This window comes from Malaclemys terrapin, chromosome 1 (assembly GCF_027887155.1).
Source record: "Malaclemys terrapin pileata isolate rMalTer1 chromosome 1, rMalTer1.hap1, whole genome shotgun sequence".
In the NCBI taxonomy this organism is placed as follows: domain Eukaryota; kingdom Metazoa; phylum Chordata; order Testudines; family Emydidae; genus Malaclemys; species Malaclemys terrapin.
In genome coordinates, this window is record NC_071505.1 from 119,382,859 (window position 1) to 119,405,492 (window position 22,634).

The 22,634-nt window shown below is 44.8% G+C and overlaps 1 protein-coding gene across 20 annotated transcripts in view; it reads left to right on the forward strand.

Annotated features, from left to right (window-relative positions):
* The window catches only part of C2CD5 (C2 calcium dependent domain containing 5), a 114,047-nt gene that overhangs the window by 58,047 nt on the left and 33,366 nt on the right, over nucleotides 1–22,634 (forward strand). For 12 of the 20 annotated variants that reach the window (XM_054036628.1, XM_054036688.1, XM_054036647.1 and 9 more), the window contains 3 exons: nucleotides 13,640–13,754; nucleotides 17,919–18,014; nucleotides 19,992–20,183. In XM_054036628.1, coding sequence (XP_053892603.1) covers nucleotides 13,640–13,754; nucleotides 17,919–18,014; nucleotides 19,992–20,183 — 403 coding nt within the window. Of the gene's footprint in view, nucleotides 1–13,639; nucleotides 13,755–17,918; nucleotides 18,108–19,991; nucleotides 20,184–22,634 lie in introns of all 20 variants that reach the window. The other 8 variants (XM_054036609.1, XM_054036730.1, XM_054036637.1 and 5 more) reach the window with 1 other exon arrangement.

Sequence of the window (22,634 nt, forward strand, 5' to 3'; positions counted from 1 at the left end):
AACCTAGCGACAACATAAATATAACAAAAATAATTAACTTTCTCACAAAATCCTCATCAGACTTGTATAGGTCTGGGCAGCAGCAGTGTGTATCACTTGTCTCCTTATAATTGTGAGAGAAAACATAGGCCTTCCATACACCCAAAGACTAACAAGCTTGGGCTTTTACAGACCAACAGGGGAAGCAAGTTCCAAAGATTTGGGGTCCTAATGGAAAATGCCCTGCCATCCATCCCCTCTCTGTCATACCAGTGGAATTTCATCGCAGGTACCTTCCCTGATGCAACTATGGCAGGGCAAGAGGTGGTATCTTTGGCCCCCATCCTGTAAAAGCTTTTACGAAAACGTAATACAGGATGTGTGTCTCCATTGAAGTCAATGGGACTATTCACAGAGCAAAATCCGAAGCATGTGCATCAATCTTTGCAGGTTCAGGGCCTGGTTGTAGGCCACTTTATGGGTTCATACCATGATCTTAACATCAAACTTGAGACCAACAGGCAGCTGGTGCAGATCAGAATACAGGTTTAATGTGTTCACAAAAAGACAACCTGTTTAATACCAGTAAGTGAGCCAGTGAATTCTGGACCTGCTGCAGTTTCTGGATGATTTAGCCCCATGTAAAGGTATTGCAGTAATTTAAACTTGAGATGACAGACATGGAAAGTAGTTGCAAGGTCTGCATCCGGAAGAAACAGATGCAACCTCTTAATCATCTGTAGGAGGAGAAAAGTTGACTTGGCTGTTGCAGCTGCCTGACTTTCAAGTAGCAGCTAGGGCCCTAAGATGTTCTTGGGCTGGAGACCAGAGTTTACAAACAAAACAGACGTTTGTTTCCGGAAAATGCACACTGCAGAATACACTATTGCATTGTACTGGAAATCCTCTCCAGTACCAGAGCAGCAGATAAGCTAACTGCTACCATCAATGGAAAAAGGAGTGATCATGCTTTTGTCTGGACCATACTCTAGAGGCAGGATCTCTTCTCCCACACCTCTACTCTTCACTCTCAAGCCCAGTTAGGAGGATTTGGCAGAAAGAAGTTCTGAGAGGTTTGGGCAAGGGAGTTCAGGTTACAGAGCAGAAGAGAGCCACTCTGTCTACCTCTACAATTTTGAGGTTACAGTAGTCCTCACTGCTCCTGAGTCCCTGCCCCACAAGGTATATGGTGGTGGATCTGCATAATGAAAGATCCAAAGGTTGATTTTGAAAGATATAGTTACTCTCCCAGGCTCCACTCTTTTGAGACATCAGCAAGAAATGCCACTCTCAGTAGATTGTGAAAATCCTTCATCATAGGCTTGTTCTTCTCCTTTCTTAATGCTGACATTCTAAATTTTCATTATTAGACTTTAGCGTTAACACGCAGTTGAAATTAACTGCAGCAATTCATACTTCATAGAGCTGTTACTTCAGGCTGTCTGCAGATTCTGCCCAGACATCTCTGCATCAGTTTACGTTCAGCTGATATTTTGATGGCTATATTTGCAATTTAAGGATTTACAGACTTAATTTTCTTTAAAAAGTTTAAATTCTCCAGTGCAAGATCCTAGAAAATAATACTGGCTCACTAAGCCTCTGAGAGCTGGTCTAATTTAACCCCTGGAAAGAAATACGGGTCCCATGCAGGGAAGAGCCCAGACATCTGGGCTCTGGAAATATACTCCCCCTTGCCATCCAGGAGCGGCACCAGGGTTTTCGCCGCCCTAGGCGGCAGCGCTCCCCCTCAGATCATTCGGCGGTGGGGGTCGTTCCTCTCCATGTCTTCGGGGCGCTTCGGCGGTGGGTCCCGGAGCAAGTGAAGGACCCGCTGCTGAAGCACCCCGAAGACGTAGAGCGGAAGTACCCCCGCCGCCGAATTGGCACCGAGGATGGCAAAATGCTGCCCCCCAAATCCTGCCGCCCTAGGTGACCACCTAGGGTCGCCTAGTGGAAGCGCCGGCCCTGTTGCCACCCAGAACAGTAGAACTATACAGTTCTGCTCTGTCTAGGGCTCTCCATCCAGGGAGATGGGGACAGGATTTTGTCCTGTGTCTGAATACAAAGTAATAGAGACCAAACTTGCATTCTAAAATAAAGAACCAAAAGCTAAATTGAGTGCAATTGGAACTGATCGGAAAGAACATTTGGGGTTCAAGATAATAACTTTATAACACAATTGTGATGCATTTGTTCCAAAACTGTTCAATAAACAGTAAGTTTTAGACTTTTCAGTTGGAGCAGGATTTAGTTTGCACCGTCTCTATGAAGAATACCTTTTCATGTACATCATTTTTCAAATCTTTCAGCTCTGGAAACAATATGCTTGTGCTTCCACTTAGATATAGGCATGCTAATGTTGAAACATTAATAGAAATGTGTTCTTTAATAATTAAATATTCACAATATCTGGTTTACAATAAAGAGCAGTTAATAGCAACAGAATTTTTTGCAAACCTTTTGCTTAAAGTTTTAGAAAACCCGTGCTAAACTATTTAATAGATTTGCTAGAAAAGCTTGTGGTGGAGTGCTATGTATGCTTGCCTTTGCTTTCACCTAGAATTCAGGGCCATTACTTTCTGTAACCATTTCAGTGAGCTGCCATAGTTTTCAGTCTGTACTGTCACCTGATCCAAGCATGCGCCAAAAAACCCACCGTTTCTGGCTACTGTCTGCTGAATCTGCTTTGCGAACCCTTAGTTCTTTAAGCTTTTGCTTTAGCCAAAAACAAAACAGACACCCTTTTGGAGTGTACTGGACACATGCCATCCTGCTTCCCCTAACTCCTTTAATGTTTATGTAAATCCTTAGCTTTACTAAACTTGTAAATGCTACAATGGCATCCTCATGTGGAATTGTGTGGCTCATGTGTCAAAATAAAAGGCTGCTTGTGGTGAATATATTTGTCCAAAAAATATGAATGCCTACACACTGCACTGCATTCAGTGTTTTGTATCAATTACTATTCCAATGTCATGGTGTCTGACTTTAAATGTATAAAATCATTTTGTATTTAATATGCAAAGGTAAGTTTGTGTATACTAAATGTTAATACATAGTATTTTATATATTTACAACTATATAAATTATCTTGGTTCACATTATCTTACCACATTTTGGAAAAAAAAATTGCCCTACATTTAAATGACATAAAAAGATCTCTTCATTCATATGCACTTGCTGACAAACATGGCTCCTGTGGGATTTCTTTTTAATCTTGTGCAATGGCAATTGGTTGACTTTTATCAATGGTATTGGGCCTGGTCCTGTTTCCCATTGTTTGTAATGGGGAAAAAAGCTTTGACTTTAATGAGAGTGTGATCAGGCCTATTATATTACTGTGGATTAATAGTGCTTTTACTTTACATCTTACTATTCCTGACATGTTGACCAGAATCTGGGGAAAGAATAAGTGGTAAAATGTTATCTGAGCACTCCACAGATAAAAGAAATAGCTGTGAGTCTCTCCTCCCATATAATTTACAGTATTTTAAGGTGAAGTGAGTGGAAAAATTGTCTTGTAATCTTTTAGGAAGCTCACTCCTAAATTTTGTAATCCACGTGCCCCAAATCTCCCTGGGGGGAAATGATGTGTGGTACCAATGTGGGGACCTGTCATTATTTCTGCTTTTCCTGGTTCTCTTTGTCCACTTCCTTCTCTTTTGGTTTTACTCCCACCCCATCCTTGTTTGCGTCACCTTACTGGTTGCATTTGTATTGCTCTTTTTTCTTCTCACCTTTTTCTTTCCCTGTTTGTTTTTTTTTCTCCTGACTGTTCAATACTTTCTGTTTCCACCTCCCCTCCCCCCCTTTTTTTGCACTTTTTTTGTCTGAGAGTAAGCAGCAGCAGTAGCTGCCAAACTGTAACACTTCCCATACTTATGGCTGCAGAGGGAAATTGATCAGCATTCTAGCAGGTCCTTTTGTATCTAAGTCTTTATGCAGAGCTGCAAAAAGAAACATACTAGGGTCATGAGATTCTAGCGGCACTCCCCCTGCCCCTCCCTTTTTTGGGGGGGACGACGACAAATGTTTCTCTTGCAAAGTCATAATGTATTGGAGGACTGTTTCATCAAATGAGTCTAGCTAGATACCTGTTGCCCACTCTAACTGATCAGGAAGTATAGTGAGTAGCTAATGTAAGTGCTTTAGTTGCACTGGGCTCTTGACTTGTTATAAACTACAAAATTACTAAACTTAGTTATGTAATAGACATACACATTAATAATTGAATTACTTGTCTTGATTGGGTTTAGGTAGAAGGGTCCCTCCTGAGATTTTTACTACTTTTGGCACTTGCATCACTGTGAATATCCCTCAAGCCAGAGAGAGTTAGGGATGGCACCCTTCAGAATGTGTTTGTTGCTTTTTCTTCTACATCTGCCTCCCATTTGGCTGGCATTTGTAGCACTTGCCCTAGAGTTTGAAAGGACTACCTCTCTAGTGTTCCCAGCTTCTGACAGGTGAAAAGCATGGGATCTCATTGAGGGTTTGAGTGCAATTCCTCAGTGTGGGCCAGATTTTCTGTGTTCAAACTTGCAGTCAAAATAGCTTTTAATAATGACATAACATTCCCACTAGTGAGAGCATAAAAAGCTTACGTTGATGTCACTGAAAGTGTATAACCAGTGTATTCACTTCTATGATTCTAAAGATAAATACACTAAGAACAGTATGTGGGTTTTTATTAGTAAACACAATGGAACCTGCTCATAGTAAACTAGGTGTAATGAAACTTGGTATATCATTGTCAGTGAAAGTAACAAATTCCTTCAGCATGTAAATTGCAGTTCTGACTGTAGTTAATTCCGATGAAGAATGAAATTTGTGAGTGTGTATATTTATTTTACACACACACACACATTCTCTCTCTCTCTCTTTTCACTATAAGATTTTCCTGTAGTTAATTTTTTGCTCTTTAACATTTTTCTTTCCTCTGAGGAAGGCTGCAGAGTTGTTACAATGCTATGGATGCAGGTGTTAAAAGTCAGGAATAATTGGAGAGCATGATACAAGCCTCAGCAAAATATACTGTATTTCCCCCCCAGAAATATCCTTTAAAGCTTTTGTTATAGAAGAAATAAGTGTTGGTTTCTATTTTAGATCTGCAAAAGTCTGATTCTAAAACAAAAGCTGGAGTGTATTTTAAAATGAATACGTTTTGCACAATAACAGGTTTCAGAGTAGCAGCCGTATTAGTCTGTATCCGCAAAAAGAACAGGAGTACTAGTGGCACCTTAGAGACTAACTAAATTTGTTAGTCTCTAAGGTGCCACAAGTACTCCTGTTCTTTTTGCACAATAGTATTTTGGACTTAATTCACAAATTTCCAAACAGCTACCTTTTTAACTTTGTGCATTTATGTTGAGTCCAATCATGGGCCTAATATGTGATGTATGGGTATTGCATACCATATAGACAAAAATTCACCATGCTGCACTTGTAGTAGAGCATTTACCTGGCGAGATCCCAGTATGGCTCAGATTTTGGAACTGGTATTTTGGGCCCTAATCCTGCAAAGAAATCTGTATAGGCAGGTGCTTGTGCCTGTGCAAAGTTTCATTGACTTCAGTGGGACTCGGTAATCATAAGGGTCCATGTAGGCAGATTCCTATGCAGCATCTGTGTATTTAGTGATTTATTAATCATATTTTGTTTATCAAAAATTGAAATCATTTCTAGTTCTTCTTCGAGTGCTTGCTCATATCCATTCCATTAGGTGTGCGCGCGCTGCGTGCACGATCGTCGGAAGATTTTCTACCCTAGCAACACCGGCGGGTCGGCTGTGGAGCCCCCTAGAGTGGCGCCTTCATGGCGCTGAATATATACCCCAGCCGACCCGGCGCCCCCTCAGTTCCTTCTTACCGCCCCTGACGGTCGTTGGAACTGTGGAGCGCTGCTTAGCTGTTCTCCACTCTCCCTAGCTTAGTTTGTTGTATCAGTTATAGTTATAGTTATAGTTCTAGTGTTTATAGTTAAATAGTTAAATAGTTTAAAAGTTGTTCTAGTTGTTCTAAGTAGTTCAGGGGATTAAGGGGGTCGTCTCCCCCTTTCTCCCCCGGCCGCGGGGCCGGGCTCATGCCCAACGCTCCCGGCTTCAAGCAGTGCGCCTCCTGCGCTAAGCCTATGCCCACGAGCGACCCGCACGACTCCTGTCTGAAGTGCCTGGGAGAGTCCCATCAAACAGATAAGTGCAAGATCTGTAAGGCCTTCAGACCAAGGACCAAGAAGGAGCGGGACTTTCGGCTCCGGCAACTCCTGATGGAGGCGGCACTTAGTCCGGACGCTCCATCTACAAGTCAGGCCCCGGCACCTAGCACCTCGGTGCGCAGTGCCCCGGCGGCACCGGCTATGACGACCACGCGAGTGGCGTCAGACAAGCCTCCCCGGCACCGGACCTCGTCGGCACCGCAAGCAGTGCCTCGGCGCCGGTCATTATCCCCGGGGCATAAAAAAGCCCATAAGACGGGGACATCTGTGCCGAAGACGCCGGCTCCCCCAGTGCCGGGGGTAGAGCCGCGTCCGCCGGTGGAGCACCGGAAACAGGTGCCTCCAGCACCGTCGACTCCGGCGCCGAGGCCGTTGAGTCCGGTGCAGATAGCGTCTCCACCGAGACCGGCGGTGATACAGTGCCTCCCGTCGACTCCAGAGACCTTCGTGGCGGCGAGAGACTTAATAGCTCTCACGGAGCCGGCACCGCCTCAACCACCGGCACCGACTGCACCGTTGACTCGCCCGGTCCAGTCGAGGGGGAAACCTGCCTTGATGCGCCCTCCATCGCAAGGGCTGGAACCTCGGCACCGATCCAGGTCCCGAAGCAGGTCCCCACGCCGCTCGCAGTCCCGGCACCGAATATCGCCTCGGCACCGGTCGTACTTGCGGCCAAGATCTTCTTCGCGGCACCGCTCTACGTCTCGGCACCGCTATGATCGTCGGCACCGATCAACGTCGAGACGTAGTTCTCGGCACCGCTACGGTCGACGCTCGACGTCGAGAGGCCGCTCCCGGCACCGGGCATACTCCAGGTCCTCGTCGAGGTCCAGATCCGACTCCCGGCACCGACGAGGTCATCGGCACCGGTCGCGGTCCCGGCACCGATCGCCGGCACCGCGTAGAGATAGATCATCTCCGGACCGGCACCGTGTGGCACCGCAGCCAATGGGAATCGTCTCGACGCTCTCGGCACCGCCGTGGCCATCGAGATCGGTGTCCCACTCCTCGGAGGACCTCTCGAGATCGGCATACCCCCCTCAGGGGCAAGCCGAGGAACAGGACTTGGGACATTGGCAGGACACGACAGGGGACCATTCTCATGGCCCATCTCACTGGTCGTTTTGGACCCCGTGGGCGTACCATCAGGCGCAAGGGGCTCCAATTGCTTCGACCTCTCGCTCCGGTCACTCCATCAGAGGGGCCCCGGAGTCCACCATTTCTCGGCCTCCGCCAGGGGGCATGGAGGCTTCTGGGTCCGCACCACCTGACGCCCTGGACCCAGGCACAGGTGATGCTCCAGCCCAGGAACAGGGAGACCAGGACCAGCCCTTGGATCCTGTTCCACCGGAGGCATCTTCCTCTTCTTCTCCGGATGAGGCAGTGGCGGGCACATCGTGCACAGGCCCACCTCCAATAGATCTTCGGGCTCACCAGGATCTTCTGCGCAGGATGGCCCGTAATATGGACCTGCAGGCGGAGGAGATAGTGGAGGTGCACGACCCGATCGTGAATATCCTTGGAGCGGATGCCCCATCGAGGGTGGCGTTACCCCTGATCCGCACGATTCAAACGAATGCGGATACGATATGGCAAACTCCTGCCTCTATCCCACCCACAGCGAGAGGGGTGGAAAGGAAATACTTTGTCCCGTCTAAGGACTACGGGTACTTGTATACCCACCCCCAACCGTGTTCACTGGTGGTGGAATCAGTGAACGCACGAGAGCGCCACGGCCAGCAGGCTTGCAGCGCCTAAATCAAAAGAGGCTAAGCGGCTCGATTTGTTTGGCCGTAAGGTTTACTCAGCCGGAGGGCTGCAACTTAGAGCGGCGAACCAACAGGCGCTACTGAGCCGCTACAATTTTAACTCCTGGAACTCTATGGGGAAGTTTAAGGAGTTGATTCCCCAGGAGTCCAGGGAAGAGTTTGGAGCCATGGTAGAGGAGGGCAAGAAGGTGGCTCGGACCTCCTTGCAGGCCTCCTTGGACATAGCAGACTCAGCTGCGAGGACCCTGGCTTCGGGTATCGCTATGCGCAGGATCTCCTGGCTTCAGGTTTCGGGTTTGCCTCCGGAGCTGCAGCAAACCCTACAGGATCTGCCCTTTGAGGGACATGGATTGTTCTCAGACAAGACGGACTCTCGCCTGCAGAGCCTCAAGGACTCAAGAACAATCATGCGCTCCCTGGGGATGCATGTTGTGGGCCCTCAGCGCAGACCATTTAGGCCGCAGCCTCAGCGCTTCTACCCCCCCCCGCCTCGTCAGAGACAAGACTCGGCCCGGAGGCGAGGGCGAGGTGGTAGGAGAAGATGGGCTGGCCCTCAACCCGGTCAGAACCAGGGGCCACCAAGACCACCTTCAGGTCCTAGACAGAACTTTTGAAGGTGCGGTCGAGGACGGCGCCCCAGTCATCCCCCAGGATCCAGCCCCCTCCTTTCAGGATCGTCTCTCCCACTTCCACCGCGCTTGGTCCCTTATAACTTCGGACTGTTGGGTCCTCCGCACGGTGGAGAGGGGATACGCTATCCAGTTTTCTTCTATCCCCCCCTCCCACCCCCCTTCCCCGTCCCTCTTCAGGGACCCTTCTCACGAGCAACTTCTTATACAGGAGGTTTCTACGCTCCTGGCCATGGGGGCCATAGAGGAGGTTCCGATAGAGTTAAGGGGCAGGGGATTTTATTCCCGTTACTTCCTGATCCCCAAGTCCAAAGGAGGTCTGCGGCCCATCTTGGACTTGTGCGGACTCAACAAATTCGTAGTAAAGTTGAAGTTCCGCATGGTCTCTTTGGGGGCCATTATCCCTTCCCTCGATCCTGGAGACTGGTTCGCCGCCCTCGACATGAAAGACGCATACTTTCACATCTCAATTTACCCACCTCACAGACGCTTCCTGCGATTCGTGGTAAACGCGGTGCACTACCAATTTGCAGTCCTTCCCTTCGGCCTATCCTCGGCCCCAAGAGTGTTCACGAAATGTATGGCTGTCGTGGCAGCGTACCTTCGTCGGCAAGGGATACAGGTGTTCCCGTACCTAGACGACTGGCTGGTACGCGGTCGCACCAAAGAGCAAGTTCGAGCTCACGTCCACATAATAGGGCACACATTCAACGAGTTGGGCATCCTACTCAACAAGGACAAATCCACTCTAGAACCTACCCAGAGAATAGAATTCATCGGCGCAGTTCTAGACTCCAGACGTGCACAAGCCATCCTGCCAGACAACCGATTTGGCACCATCACGAGCCTCATTCAAGGGCTCCAGGCCTTCCCAACTACCACGGTGAGGTCGTGCCTTACCCTGCTGGGTCACATGGCTTCCTGCACGTACGTAACCAGGCATGCCAGACTTCGGCTTCGCCCACTCCAGACCTGGGTGTCGTCAATATACCGACCACATCGGGACAGCCTGAACATGGTGGTCACGGTCCCGATCTCGGTCCTGACCTCCCTCACCTGGTGGCTAGATCACAATGTGGTCTGCGAGGGGATGCCATTTCACGCCCCACAACCCTCTCTGCACCTGGTCACAGACGCTTCATCTCTGGGTTGGGGCGCCCATCTCAACGAACACCATACCCAGGGCCTGTGGACTGCATCCCAGCTAGCCCTGCACATCAATGTTCGGGAACTGATGGCGGTACGACTGGCGTGCCAGGCATTTCTCAACTTCCTACGTGGCCGATGTGTGTTAGTTCTCATCGACAACACCACGGCCATGTTTTACATCAACAAGCAAGGAGGAGCACGTTCGTCAATTCTATGCCAAGAGGCCATTCGCCTGTGGGACTTCTGCATCGCCCACTCAATCCACCTCACGGCATCGTTCCTCCCTGGAGTCCAGAACACTCTAGCGGACCGACTCAGCAGGTCCTTCCAGACGCACGAGTGGTCTATCCGTCCGGACATCATACACTCCATCTTCCAGAAGTGGGGGTTTCCCCAGATAGACCTGTTTGCATCCCGAGACAACAGGAAGTGCCACGTGTTCTGCTCCCTACAAGGTCGAGCTCCGGGCTCCCTCTCGGATGCGTTTCTCCTTCCCTGGAAAGACCACCTGTTTTATGCCTTCCCTCCGTTTCCTCTGGTCCACAAGGTACTGCTCAAATTGCGCAGAGACCAGGCACAGGTAATTCTGGTCGCTCCAGCGTGGCCGAGACAACATTGGTACACCACATTGTTGGAACTCTCGGTTCAGACACCGATCCCGCTTCCGTTGTGTCCGGATCTCATCTCGCAGGACCACGGCCGGCTGCGTCACCCCAACCTGCAATCACTCCACCTCACGGCGTGGCTGCTCCATGGTTCACCCAGGCAGAGCAGCAATGCTCGCACTCTGTCCAACAGATTCTGCTGAGCAGTAGGAAGCCCTCAACACGCACCACGTACCTGGCCAAGTGGAAGCGGTTCTCCTGTTGGTGCAAACAACGAGCCACGTCCCCGTTGCAGGCACCCATTCCTCTCATTTTGGAGTATCTCCTCTCCCTAAAACAGCAGGGGTTGGCGATATCTTCAATTAGAGTTCACCTGGCCGCTATATCGGCCTTTCACCCAGGGGAACTCGCGTCCTCGGTATTCTCTAACCCGATGGTCGTTAGATTCCTCAAGGGCTTAGACCGGACGTACCCACAACAGTGTCAGCCTGTCCCGACGTGGGACCTCAACCTGGTTCTCTCCAAACTCACAGGTCCTCCATTCGAACCACTAGCCACCTGTTCACTTTTGTACCTATCCTGGAAGACAGCCTTCCTCGTAGCCATCACCTCAGCAAGGCGCGTTTCTGAACTCAGGGCGCTTACATCCGAGCCCCCTTATACAGTTTTCCATAAGGATAAAGTGCAGCTTCGTCCACATCCTGCCTTTCTCCCTAAGGTGGTTTCTCCATTTCATATCAACCAGGACATCTTTCTCCCGGTCTTTTATCCCAAACCACATGCTACTCGCCAGGACCAACGTTTGCATTCCCTGGACGTACGAAGGGCCCTGGCCTTCTATATTGACCGCACAAAGCACTTTAGAAAGACGACGCAACTCTTCGTTGCAGTGGCCGACCGAATGAAAGGCTCACCGGTCTCCTCACAACGCCTATCCTCCTGGATTACGTCTTGCATCCGGACTTGCTATGACCTGGCAGGTGTCTCAGCACCGCACCTCACCGCTCACTCCACGAGGGCCCAAGCCTCCTCGACTGCTTTCCTGGCACATGTTCCGATACAGGACATTTGTAGAGCGGCGGTTTGGTCATCAGTCCACACGTTTACAGCTCACTATGCACTAGTGCAACAGTCCAGGGACGATGCTGCATTCGGATCAGCGGTTTTGCACACAGCAATGTCTCACTCCGACCCCACCACCTAAGTTGGGCTTGGGAGTCACCTAATGGAATGGATATGAGCAAGCACTCGAAGAAGAAAAGACGGTTACTCACCGTTGTAACTGTTGTTCTTCGAGATGTGTTGCTCATATCCATTCCAAACCCGCCCCCCGTCCCCACTGTCGGAGTAGCCGGCAAGAAGGAACTGAGGGGGCGCCGGGTCGGCTGGGGTATATATTCAGCGCCATGAAGGCGCCACTCTAGGGGGCTCCACAGCCGACCCGCCGGTGTTGCTAGGGTAGAAAATCTTCCGACGATCGTGCACGCGGCACGCGCACACCTAATGGAATGGATATGAGCAACACATCTCGAAGAACAACAGTTACAACGGTGAGTAACCGTCTTTTATAGGTGCTGCAGACATAGCAATGCGCTCTTGAAAGAACCGGGACCAATGGAGCAGAACCTCCATCAGAACTCCTATTGATTCCACATGTAGAGGGTTTGCAGGATTAGAGTCTTTGTTTAAAAACAGGTTTCAGAGTAGCAGCCATGTTAGTCTGTATCCGCAAAAAGAACAGGAGTACTTGTGGCACCTTAGAGACTAACAAATTTATTACAGCATAAGCTTTCATGGACTACAGCCCACTTCATGCATCCGAAGAAGTGGGCTGTAGTCCACGAAAGCTTATGCTCTAATAAATTTGTTAGTCTCTAAGGTGCCACAAGTACTCCTGTTCTTTTTGTTTAAAAAGTAATTATTTTGCTGTTTTAAAGTAAGTGAATGTTACTCAAAAGCTTTTTGGTAACATTTATTACTGCATTTGATTGTCTAATGTAAGAAGTATTCAGGAAGTGTACTTGTAGTTTTTTAAATTCTTTGACCTTACCGTATAGCTTAGGGGTAGGCAACCTATGACACACGTGCCAAAGGCGGCACACAAGCTGATTTTCAGTGGCACTCACACTGCCCGGGTCCTGGCCACCAGTCCGGGGGGCTCTGCATTTTAATTTAATTTTAAATGAAGCTTCTTAAATATTTTAAAAACCTTATTTACTTTACATACAACAATAGTTTAGTTATATATTATAGACTTATAGAATGAGACCTTCTAAAAATGTTAAAATGTTTTACTGGTACGCAAAACCTTAAATTAGAGTGAATAAATGAAGACTCGACACATCACTTCTGAAAGGTTGCCCGACCCCTGGTATAGATTATAAAATTAATCTGGTTAATAACATCTGGATTCTAAATAAATAGTTCTTGAGAAATAAGAGTTTTAAACATACCCACTTTCCTTAGCACAGAGATACTGAAAATGCAGGTGAGATGTGGACTGCAAAGCTTTATGGTGGCCTGTGACATACTCTTTAATATGGAGATGTGTTCAAAAGAGATAAATCTGCTTGCAGCAAGATAAAATACAATAATTTGTTTTCACCACCTGCAGCTCTGTATTAAAGATGAGGGTACCTAAAATCTACATCACTTTATGCAAATTACATGCAGCCTTCAGGCTTTTGGCAAGTTAACAATGTGACCTTCGAGTGGGTAAAATTTGGAGCAGAGGCTACAACATTTTGGTTTCTGCTGCTGCAGGGACAGCAAAAGAACACAGCTAATATAGAAATCCTATTTTTACTGGTGAGTAACAAGGAAATAAATGAAACACAGTCATGTTTGTTTTTGTTCAATAAACAACGTAAAGAAGAAATATTGTTTGCTAATTGGGAAAAGGACAAAATACCCTGTTTCCCCGAAAATAAGACAGTGTCTTATATTAATTTTTGCTCCCAAAGATGCGCTAGGTCTTATTTTCAGGGGATGTCTTATTTTTCAGAAATGAAAAATGCCTTATTATCGGTGGATGCCTTATTATTGGGGAGGTCTTATTATCGGGGGGATGCCTTATATTACAACGAGAGGCAAAACTGTAAGTAGGCCTTATTTTCGGAGGATGTCTTATTTTCGGGGAAACAGGGTAAGTAGGGGGAAAAATTCAGGGTTGCAAGTCTATTACAACAAATTTAAGAATTTAAAAACCGCATTTAATAGACAGTTTAAAGTTTAATCACATACTGTTTTAAATTGATGTGCTGCAGAATAGTGAACTGATTTATACTTTGTCTTTCAGATGAACCAGAGACACGAGATGCGTGGTGGGCAGAAATCAGACAAGAGATAAAATCCCATGCCAAGGCATTGGGTTGTCATGCTGTAGTGGGCTACAGTGAATCAACTAGCATTTGGTAAATCATGATGATTTGATTTTCTAAATGCCATAGAAAATAATTCTGTACCATCTTCTAAGGATTGAAAATGGGGATAGAGAGCGCAAGACAGATGTTGATAGTGTGTAGCATACCAGCTTCGAAGGGTTTACTAAAACATCTTTCATCTTAAATTTCAAACTGGGGATAAACAGCTGTGTCTTCACATGTTTTTCAGAATTAATTCTGTAGCCACTGTCATAACTATTCCTTAGCATGCTACTGCTAGTCTTTAATCTACGTATTTGCTTTTGACAGTTAACATTAACTTGTCTAATTCTCAAGTTCACTAAACTTTATCTGCCAGAATGCCTGGACATTTTACTTAAATATGTTTTATAGTTACACTTTATTGTCAAGGAATGATTGGTAGTTCAGAAGTAAAACAGATACTTTTAAGGCATGGAAGCAGGGGGTCCTTCTCTAGGGATTGCTCGTAAATTGAGCCAGATAATCTTGCCTCCCAGAGCTGGAGTACTGCAGGCTGAGTGTTCCTGTCCTGAATCTCTCTTTGGGACGTACTGACCATGATTTTTCTCCTCCAGTACCACACGGAGAAAATAATGTGTATAGCCTTTTGAGCTAAAATTTGAGGGATTGCATTTTTCCACTCCTGTGATACAGTAGCAGCACTTTCCTGGACAAAGACATTAAACTGGTCTTCATTCCACAAGTCTAACATGTTCCTCCAAATGGCAAAGACAGGTAGACCTCTCAGACATTGAGCCATAGGGAGAAGTTAGGTTCAACTGTTATGGCTCCAATAGCTATGCTAGGCTGTCTCCATCCATCTGGAATTCAAGGGACACAGAAACACAGTAGCCCTATTTATTTGAAAATATAACAACATACAGCCATCTCAGCTAGAAGCCAGAACTGCACTGACCTATCCCAAACTTTGAAGGGTAAGAATATCTCACTTACCTTCTGTATTTGTGATTTATCACAACCTTGAGGAGAACAATATGGAATCCTTGTATCTACTTCCAGGCTCTCTAGTCCACAGAAGGTCACATCTACAGCTCCAGAAAGCAACCCTGAGCAGAAATCCTGCTAGCAGCCAAATACCAGGATATTCAAGTGGAATCAGTTACAGAGGATCAAGTAGAAGAGACCCACTTTCTCCCAAGGAAAATCAGAAAGAGCTGATGATTGGCATCACCTTCATAATACCACAGAAGGAAAATTACCAGATACATGTGAGCTTGATGGGCTGAGAGGTCTACATAGGTTACATAAAAGCAGCAAATTTCCACTACATGCATCCGAAGAAGTGCGTATTCACCCACGAAAGCGCGTGCTTCTATACGTCTGTTAGTCTATAAGGTGCCACAGGACTCTGCTGCTTTTACAGATCCAGACTAACACGGCTACCCCTTTGGTAGATTACATAGACATTCAAGCACCAGGGACTCCCTTGTCCGGCTCAGTTTCAGGTGGTCTTCCTAGTCCAAGACAAACATATTAGTAATTCCACACATTGTTAAAGCAGTATCATTGGGCAGGCGGGAAAGGAATAGAAGCAAAGCACCCATGGAGATGGCTCAAGTGCTATTCAGTATGGCAGAACCAAACATCTAAATAAAAGTACATTTGAAAGGGATCCTAAATGTAAGAGCTAAGTGACAAAGCTAAAACAAGGAAGAATAGAGTCTCGAAGTGGAGGTTTTCAATTGGATAACTAGGAACTTGGGATGACTAGAATTAAAACTTTCACCTCCTCAGAACATCAGGGTCTAATTTTCACTTCAATTCAATTACTAAGTCAGAGAATAAAGATATTTGACAAGAATTTTTCAATGCTAGACTAAGTTTGAACATCTTTATTAAAAGTTGCACGGGAAAGAGCACTTTTAGATGAGAACTTGTGCTGAGGTTTTTTCTTTTCCCCCCAACATAAGTAAACACCACAGTTCTACTGTTAGTTGTTGTTTTTAAAGCCTGAATATGGACCCAAGCCCCAGTTATGTCAAAATATTTTTGATGTTTTGACATCCTTTTTGGCTTAAGGTTTTGAAGGTTGCCTCAGTGCTTCTATAGCCTGCCTATTCATTTATGTCTAATGTGGAGTTGCAGCATTGTTTGACAAACTCTTCTCAGTGGTCTATTTGAACTATCTTTCTATGTTTTGGCTCTTAAGTTGACCTTCCAAATAGCTTTTGCCTCAGCTATGATGATCTTGGAACTAAGTATCCCCTCCACAGAGGAACTATATCAGGGGTAGGCAACCGATGGCACGTGAGCTGATTTTGAGTGGCACTCTCACTGCCCGGGTCCTGGCCACCAGTCCAGGGGGCTCTGCATTTTAATTTAATTTTAAATGAAGCTTCTTAAACATTTTAAAAACCTTATTTACTTTACATACAACAATTTAGTTTAGTTATATATTATAGACCTATAGAAAGAGACCTTCTAAAAACGTTAAAATGTATTACTAGCACGCGAAACCTTAAATTAGAGTGAATAAATGAAGACTCTGAAAGGTTGCTGACACCTGAACTGTATTTTATCTTTATAAGGATAAAGTTGTCCTTAGACTTTCCTGCTGGTGATGCATAGATCTCAAGAAGTAATCCTACCATCCATTTGATCCCATCCTAGTCACCCGAAGGAATAAGCAATGTTAAGATTTTGCCCTTAAAGAACAAAACCAGATGGAAAATCAAGCTCTATTTGCAGTGACAATGGCAAGCTGCAAAAGGGAGAAGGCATCCAAAGAGCACCTTCACAAGATGGGTAATAGGATGCATCGCTGCAGTATATAAGATGAGCAGACATGGACAATCTGAAAGCATCATGGCAGTTTCCACCAGGTCCATGGTATGCTAAGGGCACTAGTGTGCTGGCTGAAGAAACAAACATCTTTAACTTTCACAAGCTTTCCTTTTCTTAAAATTCAGCCTTTGGAAGTAAAGTTCTCTATGCTGTGGTGAAGTAAGGCTTGTAGTGAAAATGAAAATCTGTTCATCTTGATTAGTCTTCTGATAAATAATATGAGTAGTTCAGTTCCCTTATATTTTCTTTGTTAATACTTAATTTTGTTTTAGTATGGGACAGGAACATACTATTTATTTATAAATTCATAAATTTATTCATAAATTCATAAATCAGTTAATAGTATATTTTACACTTTGAATTGTTGGTAGGACTTTGAGTTGACATTACTTCACTGATGGTGGAAGAATTAAATAGGGGTCCCCTGCTGATTTTCATTTCAACCTGATTCCATGCCTTAAACAGGAAGGACTTGAGTATTTACAGTATTGGCCTGCCAGACATGCTGTATCTGTGGGGGGAAAGGGGGGGGGATCAGGAGGAGGAAATACAGGGAAATAAAATAAATTAGGAAGAGTTACAGGTAAATAAGACAAATTTCTCAGTCTAAGAAAGGATGAAGGGTATCTTTTTGTTTTTCAGCATAATGTGTTTGATTTAGTGTTTACCCTTATAGGCTTGGTTCACTGTCTAATATTTGTAAAATTGTACAGACAATAAATGTGTGGTCTTTGATAACTGTTTAACTTTTAAACCAATAATAGAGTATATTACTTAGATGTAACACTAGTTGCTGTTCATACTTTAAAATTTTACTTATTTTTTGCTTTTGTCCCCTGAGTTACCAAGAAGCAACTTGTCAGTATTGCTTTGTAACATCATTTTGACAATGAGTGATATCAGGTGATGGGGTTTTCAGCTTCCACACTTAACTTTGGTAAACAGCTACACCTTGTCTGCAACATTCCCAGGCACTCTAATCTGTAGAATCCAAAAGCTTTCTTAAATCTGTATTTCCTGGGTAATCTAGTGGGCTGAGAACAGAAGTGGAAACCAGGAATTCCTGTTTTCAAATTCCACCTCCTAAGGTGATTTTCTCTTTGTAGCTTTGGGCATGTCTCTTTAATCTATCTGCATCCATTTCTCTCCATTTAAAATGAGCATAATACCTCACAAGACTATTTGTGTGGATTAATTGGTTAATCTGCTAGGTATTGTTATTACTGGTACCATGATTCCACAAGGGTTAACAGTTACATTTAATTCACTGTGGCTTTTGAACAAGCTTTTTAAATGTATGGCTTTAAAAAAAGGATATTTAACACCATATCAGGAATTCACTTCTTTGTAATTCTTTTCTTTTTATAGTGAAGAGGTCTGTATTTTGTCCGCGTCTGGCACAGCAGCTGTACTGAACCCTAGGTTTCTCCAGGATGGCACCATGGAAGGCTGTTTGGAACAAAGGTTGTCATGGCAGCCTGGCTTCTTTTCCATAGGGTCAGAGAAGGGAGAGGTTGATTTTTTTCCTCAGAACCAAGATAGTTCTTCTCTATTAGGGTAGGTTACAGTGTTACAGTGCAGGATGCGGGACCAACCACTTTACTGATTTTCACTAACAACAACAACAGAAGTAATGGAACTCTGCACCAAATTAGATTTTCTGTTTTTATTTCTAACAGTCTGAATAAGGTAACATGTTTGACTACTAACCACAGAATTATAACTCAGTCTTTTTCTTTGCCACTCTTCACGTATCTTTCTTACCTTTGTAGCACACTACAAAAAAGTGACAGTTATATGATAATTTGTATAAGCCAAATCTTGGTTTGGCTATAGTATGTGGACCATTGTCTTTGTTGTGTTCAATGGCTGTATAGAAAATAAAATACCTTTGAGTGTAAAACAAAAGTGAATAAGACAAGCATTTAAAAATGAATGTTCAAACTGAAGATTATAAACAAAAGCATAAAGGTTGATGGAAAAGGAAAAAAAAATGAATTGGCCAACTAACACAAATTGTTGGCTGTTTGACCTCTGTTTTTTTTTTTTTTTTTTTGAGAGAGAGAGGGGCTTGCAAAATAATTATTTGAGGGCAGTCAAAATATACAAACTATTGCATGTCAATAGGACTTTTTCAGTATCTTCACTGGAATAATAGTCATATATCCTTAGGGATTAGTACAGTCCAAAATATACAGTGTATCATAGTGAAGTGATACAATTTTATCTCAATATTTAGCTTTTTCTTTTTTAATTTCGTTAGGAAGAGACTGAGTATTACCTTTCCCTGCAAATACTACTTGTTGATCAGTTCTTTGAAACTGCAGTTTTAACCCCTTTAAACAAACAAACACACCTTTCCTTTTCTTTTTTTCTGTCCCAACAGAACATTTAATACACTTGTTCAACCTCTCCTTCCCCTGTTGACATCTAAAGAAATGTCAAGTTTTTAATGTTAAAACAAAATAAAAATTCAGTTTTTGATCATAATATATTTTAAAAGCTTGCTGAATGTGTTGTTTAAAGGGAAAATCAAATTTATTTTCAGTAATAAAAGCTGACTGATAATAAAGCAACCAAATGTGAAATATGTACAGAAAGTCTGTCTCATTTTCAAAAATGACTTAGGCTCCTTAGTGCCCAAATCTCTTTTAAAGTCAATGGGCCTTAGGTTCCTAAGTCACTTAAGTTCTTTTGAAAATTTTACTCAGAGTTCTTTGAGAAGAAAAATTACTGTGCAGGACAAAATTTTACAATGAGGCTCTTACGTAGTATGTTACAAAATCGTAATTTGTTCAGACTATATTGTTTATAGTCTTCCATGTATTTTTGCAACAATTCTGCCTAGATTTTTTTTTTTTTTTCAGTTAAGTGAATAGTGAGTTTTTCTTAATACTGTAGCTTGGGAAATTCTCTATGGGTCTTTCCCTTTTTAATGACTATCTGTATTATACTGTTCTCCAGTAGGATGACTGGCATGTTTAATTTCTGCTGCTTAATTTTGTATAGGTTATTCAAACATAGTCCATGTAAGAGATTTGATATGTATTTACGCAGCAGAGTCCTTTGTAAAGGTGTGATATTCCACAGACTACACCCAGCTAGCAAGAATTAGATCTTAAAGCTATTGCAATAATATCTTAGGCTAATATAACCACTGGCCATTTTATGCTGTCATTTTTTGATCCCTGGATAACTGGTAAGCTGCACAGATACTACATGTATCATTTTAGAGAATAGCTTGTGACCTAATTCTGCTCTGTTACATTGGTGCAATCCTATTAACCTGAGGCACAGATGTAGTAGAACAGAATTTGGCTCCATATGTGTGGCTTATGTAGTTGTATGTATAGGCCAATTTTATACGCACATGCACATTGTATTTCATGTTAAGATGGTGCACAGATGTTTTAAATATACTTTTCCAAAATGTACTTTTAGGATAGAAGAAACTTCACCTCCAGGTTGTGGATTTTGCCACATACCGTATGATGAACTGAACATGCCATTCCCTGCTCATCTCACATACTGTTACAACTGCAGAAAACAAAAGGTTCCTGATGTTCTTTTCACAACAATAGATCTGCCTGCAGAGGCAATGGTTATTGGGAAGGGATGTCTTATTCAAGCCAGGTATCTGTCAAAATATTTATTTTCTTACTACTGTGCTGGAGAGCATTAGAAAATTTCCTGTTACTGTAGTTCAACAAAAGAGCAGATTTTATATTTTATGTTCAATTATGTGTAGTAACTGGCAGCTAAATGTTTATTTCCTGTTGTGATGTCATTAACTTTAGTTTTGTGCTTTTTGTTTATACTAGTCTATAGTACAGGGGTGCTGGAATAATTTGCATAGTGGTGCTGCTGAGAGCCATTGAATCAAACTGTAAATTCTATATATGCTGGAAACCACTTCAAGCCAGGGGGTGTTGCCACATCCTCCGTACCCCTAGTTCCAACACCTATGCTGTAATCCTATTAAATTTATTGTATTCAGCCCACATGGCTATGGAGAGCAAAGACTTGCAAGCAGGGCCGCCGAGAGCGGGTTTGGGCCCCGGCGAAAAAAAAATGTTGGGCCCCCCAGCGAGGGCGGACCGGCTAAACAGGGCCAACGAGAGTGGGGAGGGGGAGGAGGAAGCTGGGCCCCCTTCCGGACCGCCAGGCCCCGGTAATTTTTATCGGCTTCCCCCCTCCTCTTGTCGGCCCTGCTTGCAAGTACAGAAGAAGGTTGCACATGCTACATATGCTCAAGTTAAAATAATTCAAAATACTGAACCAGGCTGGCCGTACTGGGGGGTTGTGGTTGCAGTATCCATGTTCCCACTTGTAAGGAGTCTCCACTCTCGCCACTTCAGCCATCCTCGAGAAGGCATTCTGAACAACTTTTGGAGGATGCACCCCTTAGTCCGACTTAGATGCTTCTGCCAGAACTGGAGCACTTCCTCTCATCATCCCTGGAAACCGCGGTTCTTTGATTTCCTCCTCGCTCCCAGATGACTACCGTCAATTCCAAGAACTGTTATGTAGGGTGGCTGATGCCCTCCATATTCCACTGGAGGAAGTGCAAGACAAGCCTCACTAATTCCTTGAGATGCTACTGCCTCTGCACTAGTCAGAGTGGCCCTGCAATCAATTCTTCAACCAGCCCGGACTGTCTGGCACATTCCAGCTACCTGCACACCCACCCCCAAAGAGGTAGAGAAAAGGTACACCTCTACCCTGATATAACGAGACCCAATATAACATGAATTCAGATACAACGCGGTAAAGCAGCACTCCAGGTGGGCGGGGCTGCGCACTCAGGTGGATCAAAGCAAGTTTGATATAATGCGGTTTCACCTATAACGCGGTAAGATTTTTTTGGCTCCCGAGGACAGCGTTATATCGGGGTAGAGGTGAGTATGTACTTCCAATGGGGTCTGAGTTTTTTTTCTCTCACCTGCCACCCAATTCTCTCATCTTTCAGGCAGCAATGGAGTGGGCCCATCAGCAACACTCACGTTCCACCCCAGTAGATAAAGAAGGCAAATGCCTGGACCTTGCGGGTCACAAGGTTTTCTTCTCTGCCAGTTTCACGTTTCAAATTACCTGGCTCTATTTGCAAACGACGACTTCCTTATCTATAGCAAAATGGCATACTTCACAGACAAACTGCCCCAGCGGATCAAGCCCGATTCCAGGCTATCCTGGATGAGAGGACGCTGGTTGCGAGGACAATACTGCAGGCTGTGGTGGACGCGTCAGACACTTCTTTAGGCATGATGGCTACAGGGATAATCATGTGAAGGGAATTATGGCTGTATTTGTCAGGTTTCCTGAGGGAAGTCCAGACCACCATAGAGGGCCTCCCTTTCAATGAGTCTCATCTCTTCAACCAGAAGACTGATGATTCTCTTTATTCTCTCAAGGATTCCAGAGCCACTGTGCAATCACTGGGTTTCTACACACTGGCAAGTTCTACCTGACTCCAAAGCAGCAATTTAGAGTTTCCCAATTATTCCTCTAGTGGCCCTATGAGCTTCCTTGCAAACAGCAGAAAACCCAGTGACCCCATCCCTCAGGTTCATCATCACAACCTTCTGCATCTCATACCCAGTCTTCCCAGAAGCCCTATTTATGAGTGCAATTAGAGAGCCACCAACCACCCTGCCTCATGCCGTGCACCCGACTCACTCCCTTTGGGGGGTGCCTATCACTCTTTTTACCACCTTGGAGTGCAATAACGGACAAGTGGATCCTGGATGTCATTCGATATGGCTATATGATCGAATTCAAAATGCTTCCTCATCCCTCGCCCGGGCCTAACTTCAGGGACCACTCTCATGACCGTATCCTCACCCTAGAGGTAGACTCCCTGCTGCAAAGGCGAGTGATAGAACTTGTTCCCATGACACCACCACCATCTATTACATCAACAGACAAGGGGGCACAAGGTTGCCTGTGCTTTGTGCAGAAGCAATTTACCTTTGGGACTCGCTTTGCCCACAAGATCCTGTTACCAGCGGCATACCTTCTTGGGACTCAGAATGTAATTGTGGACTCTCAGCAGAAAGTTTGTGACTGACCACGAATGGGAGCTCC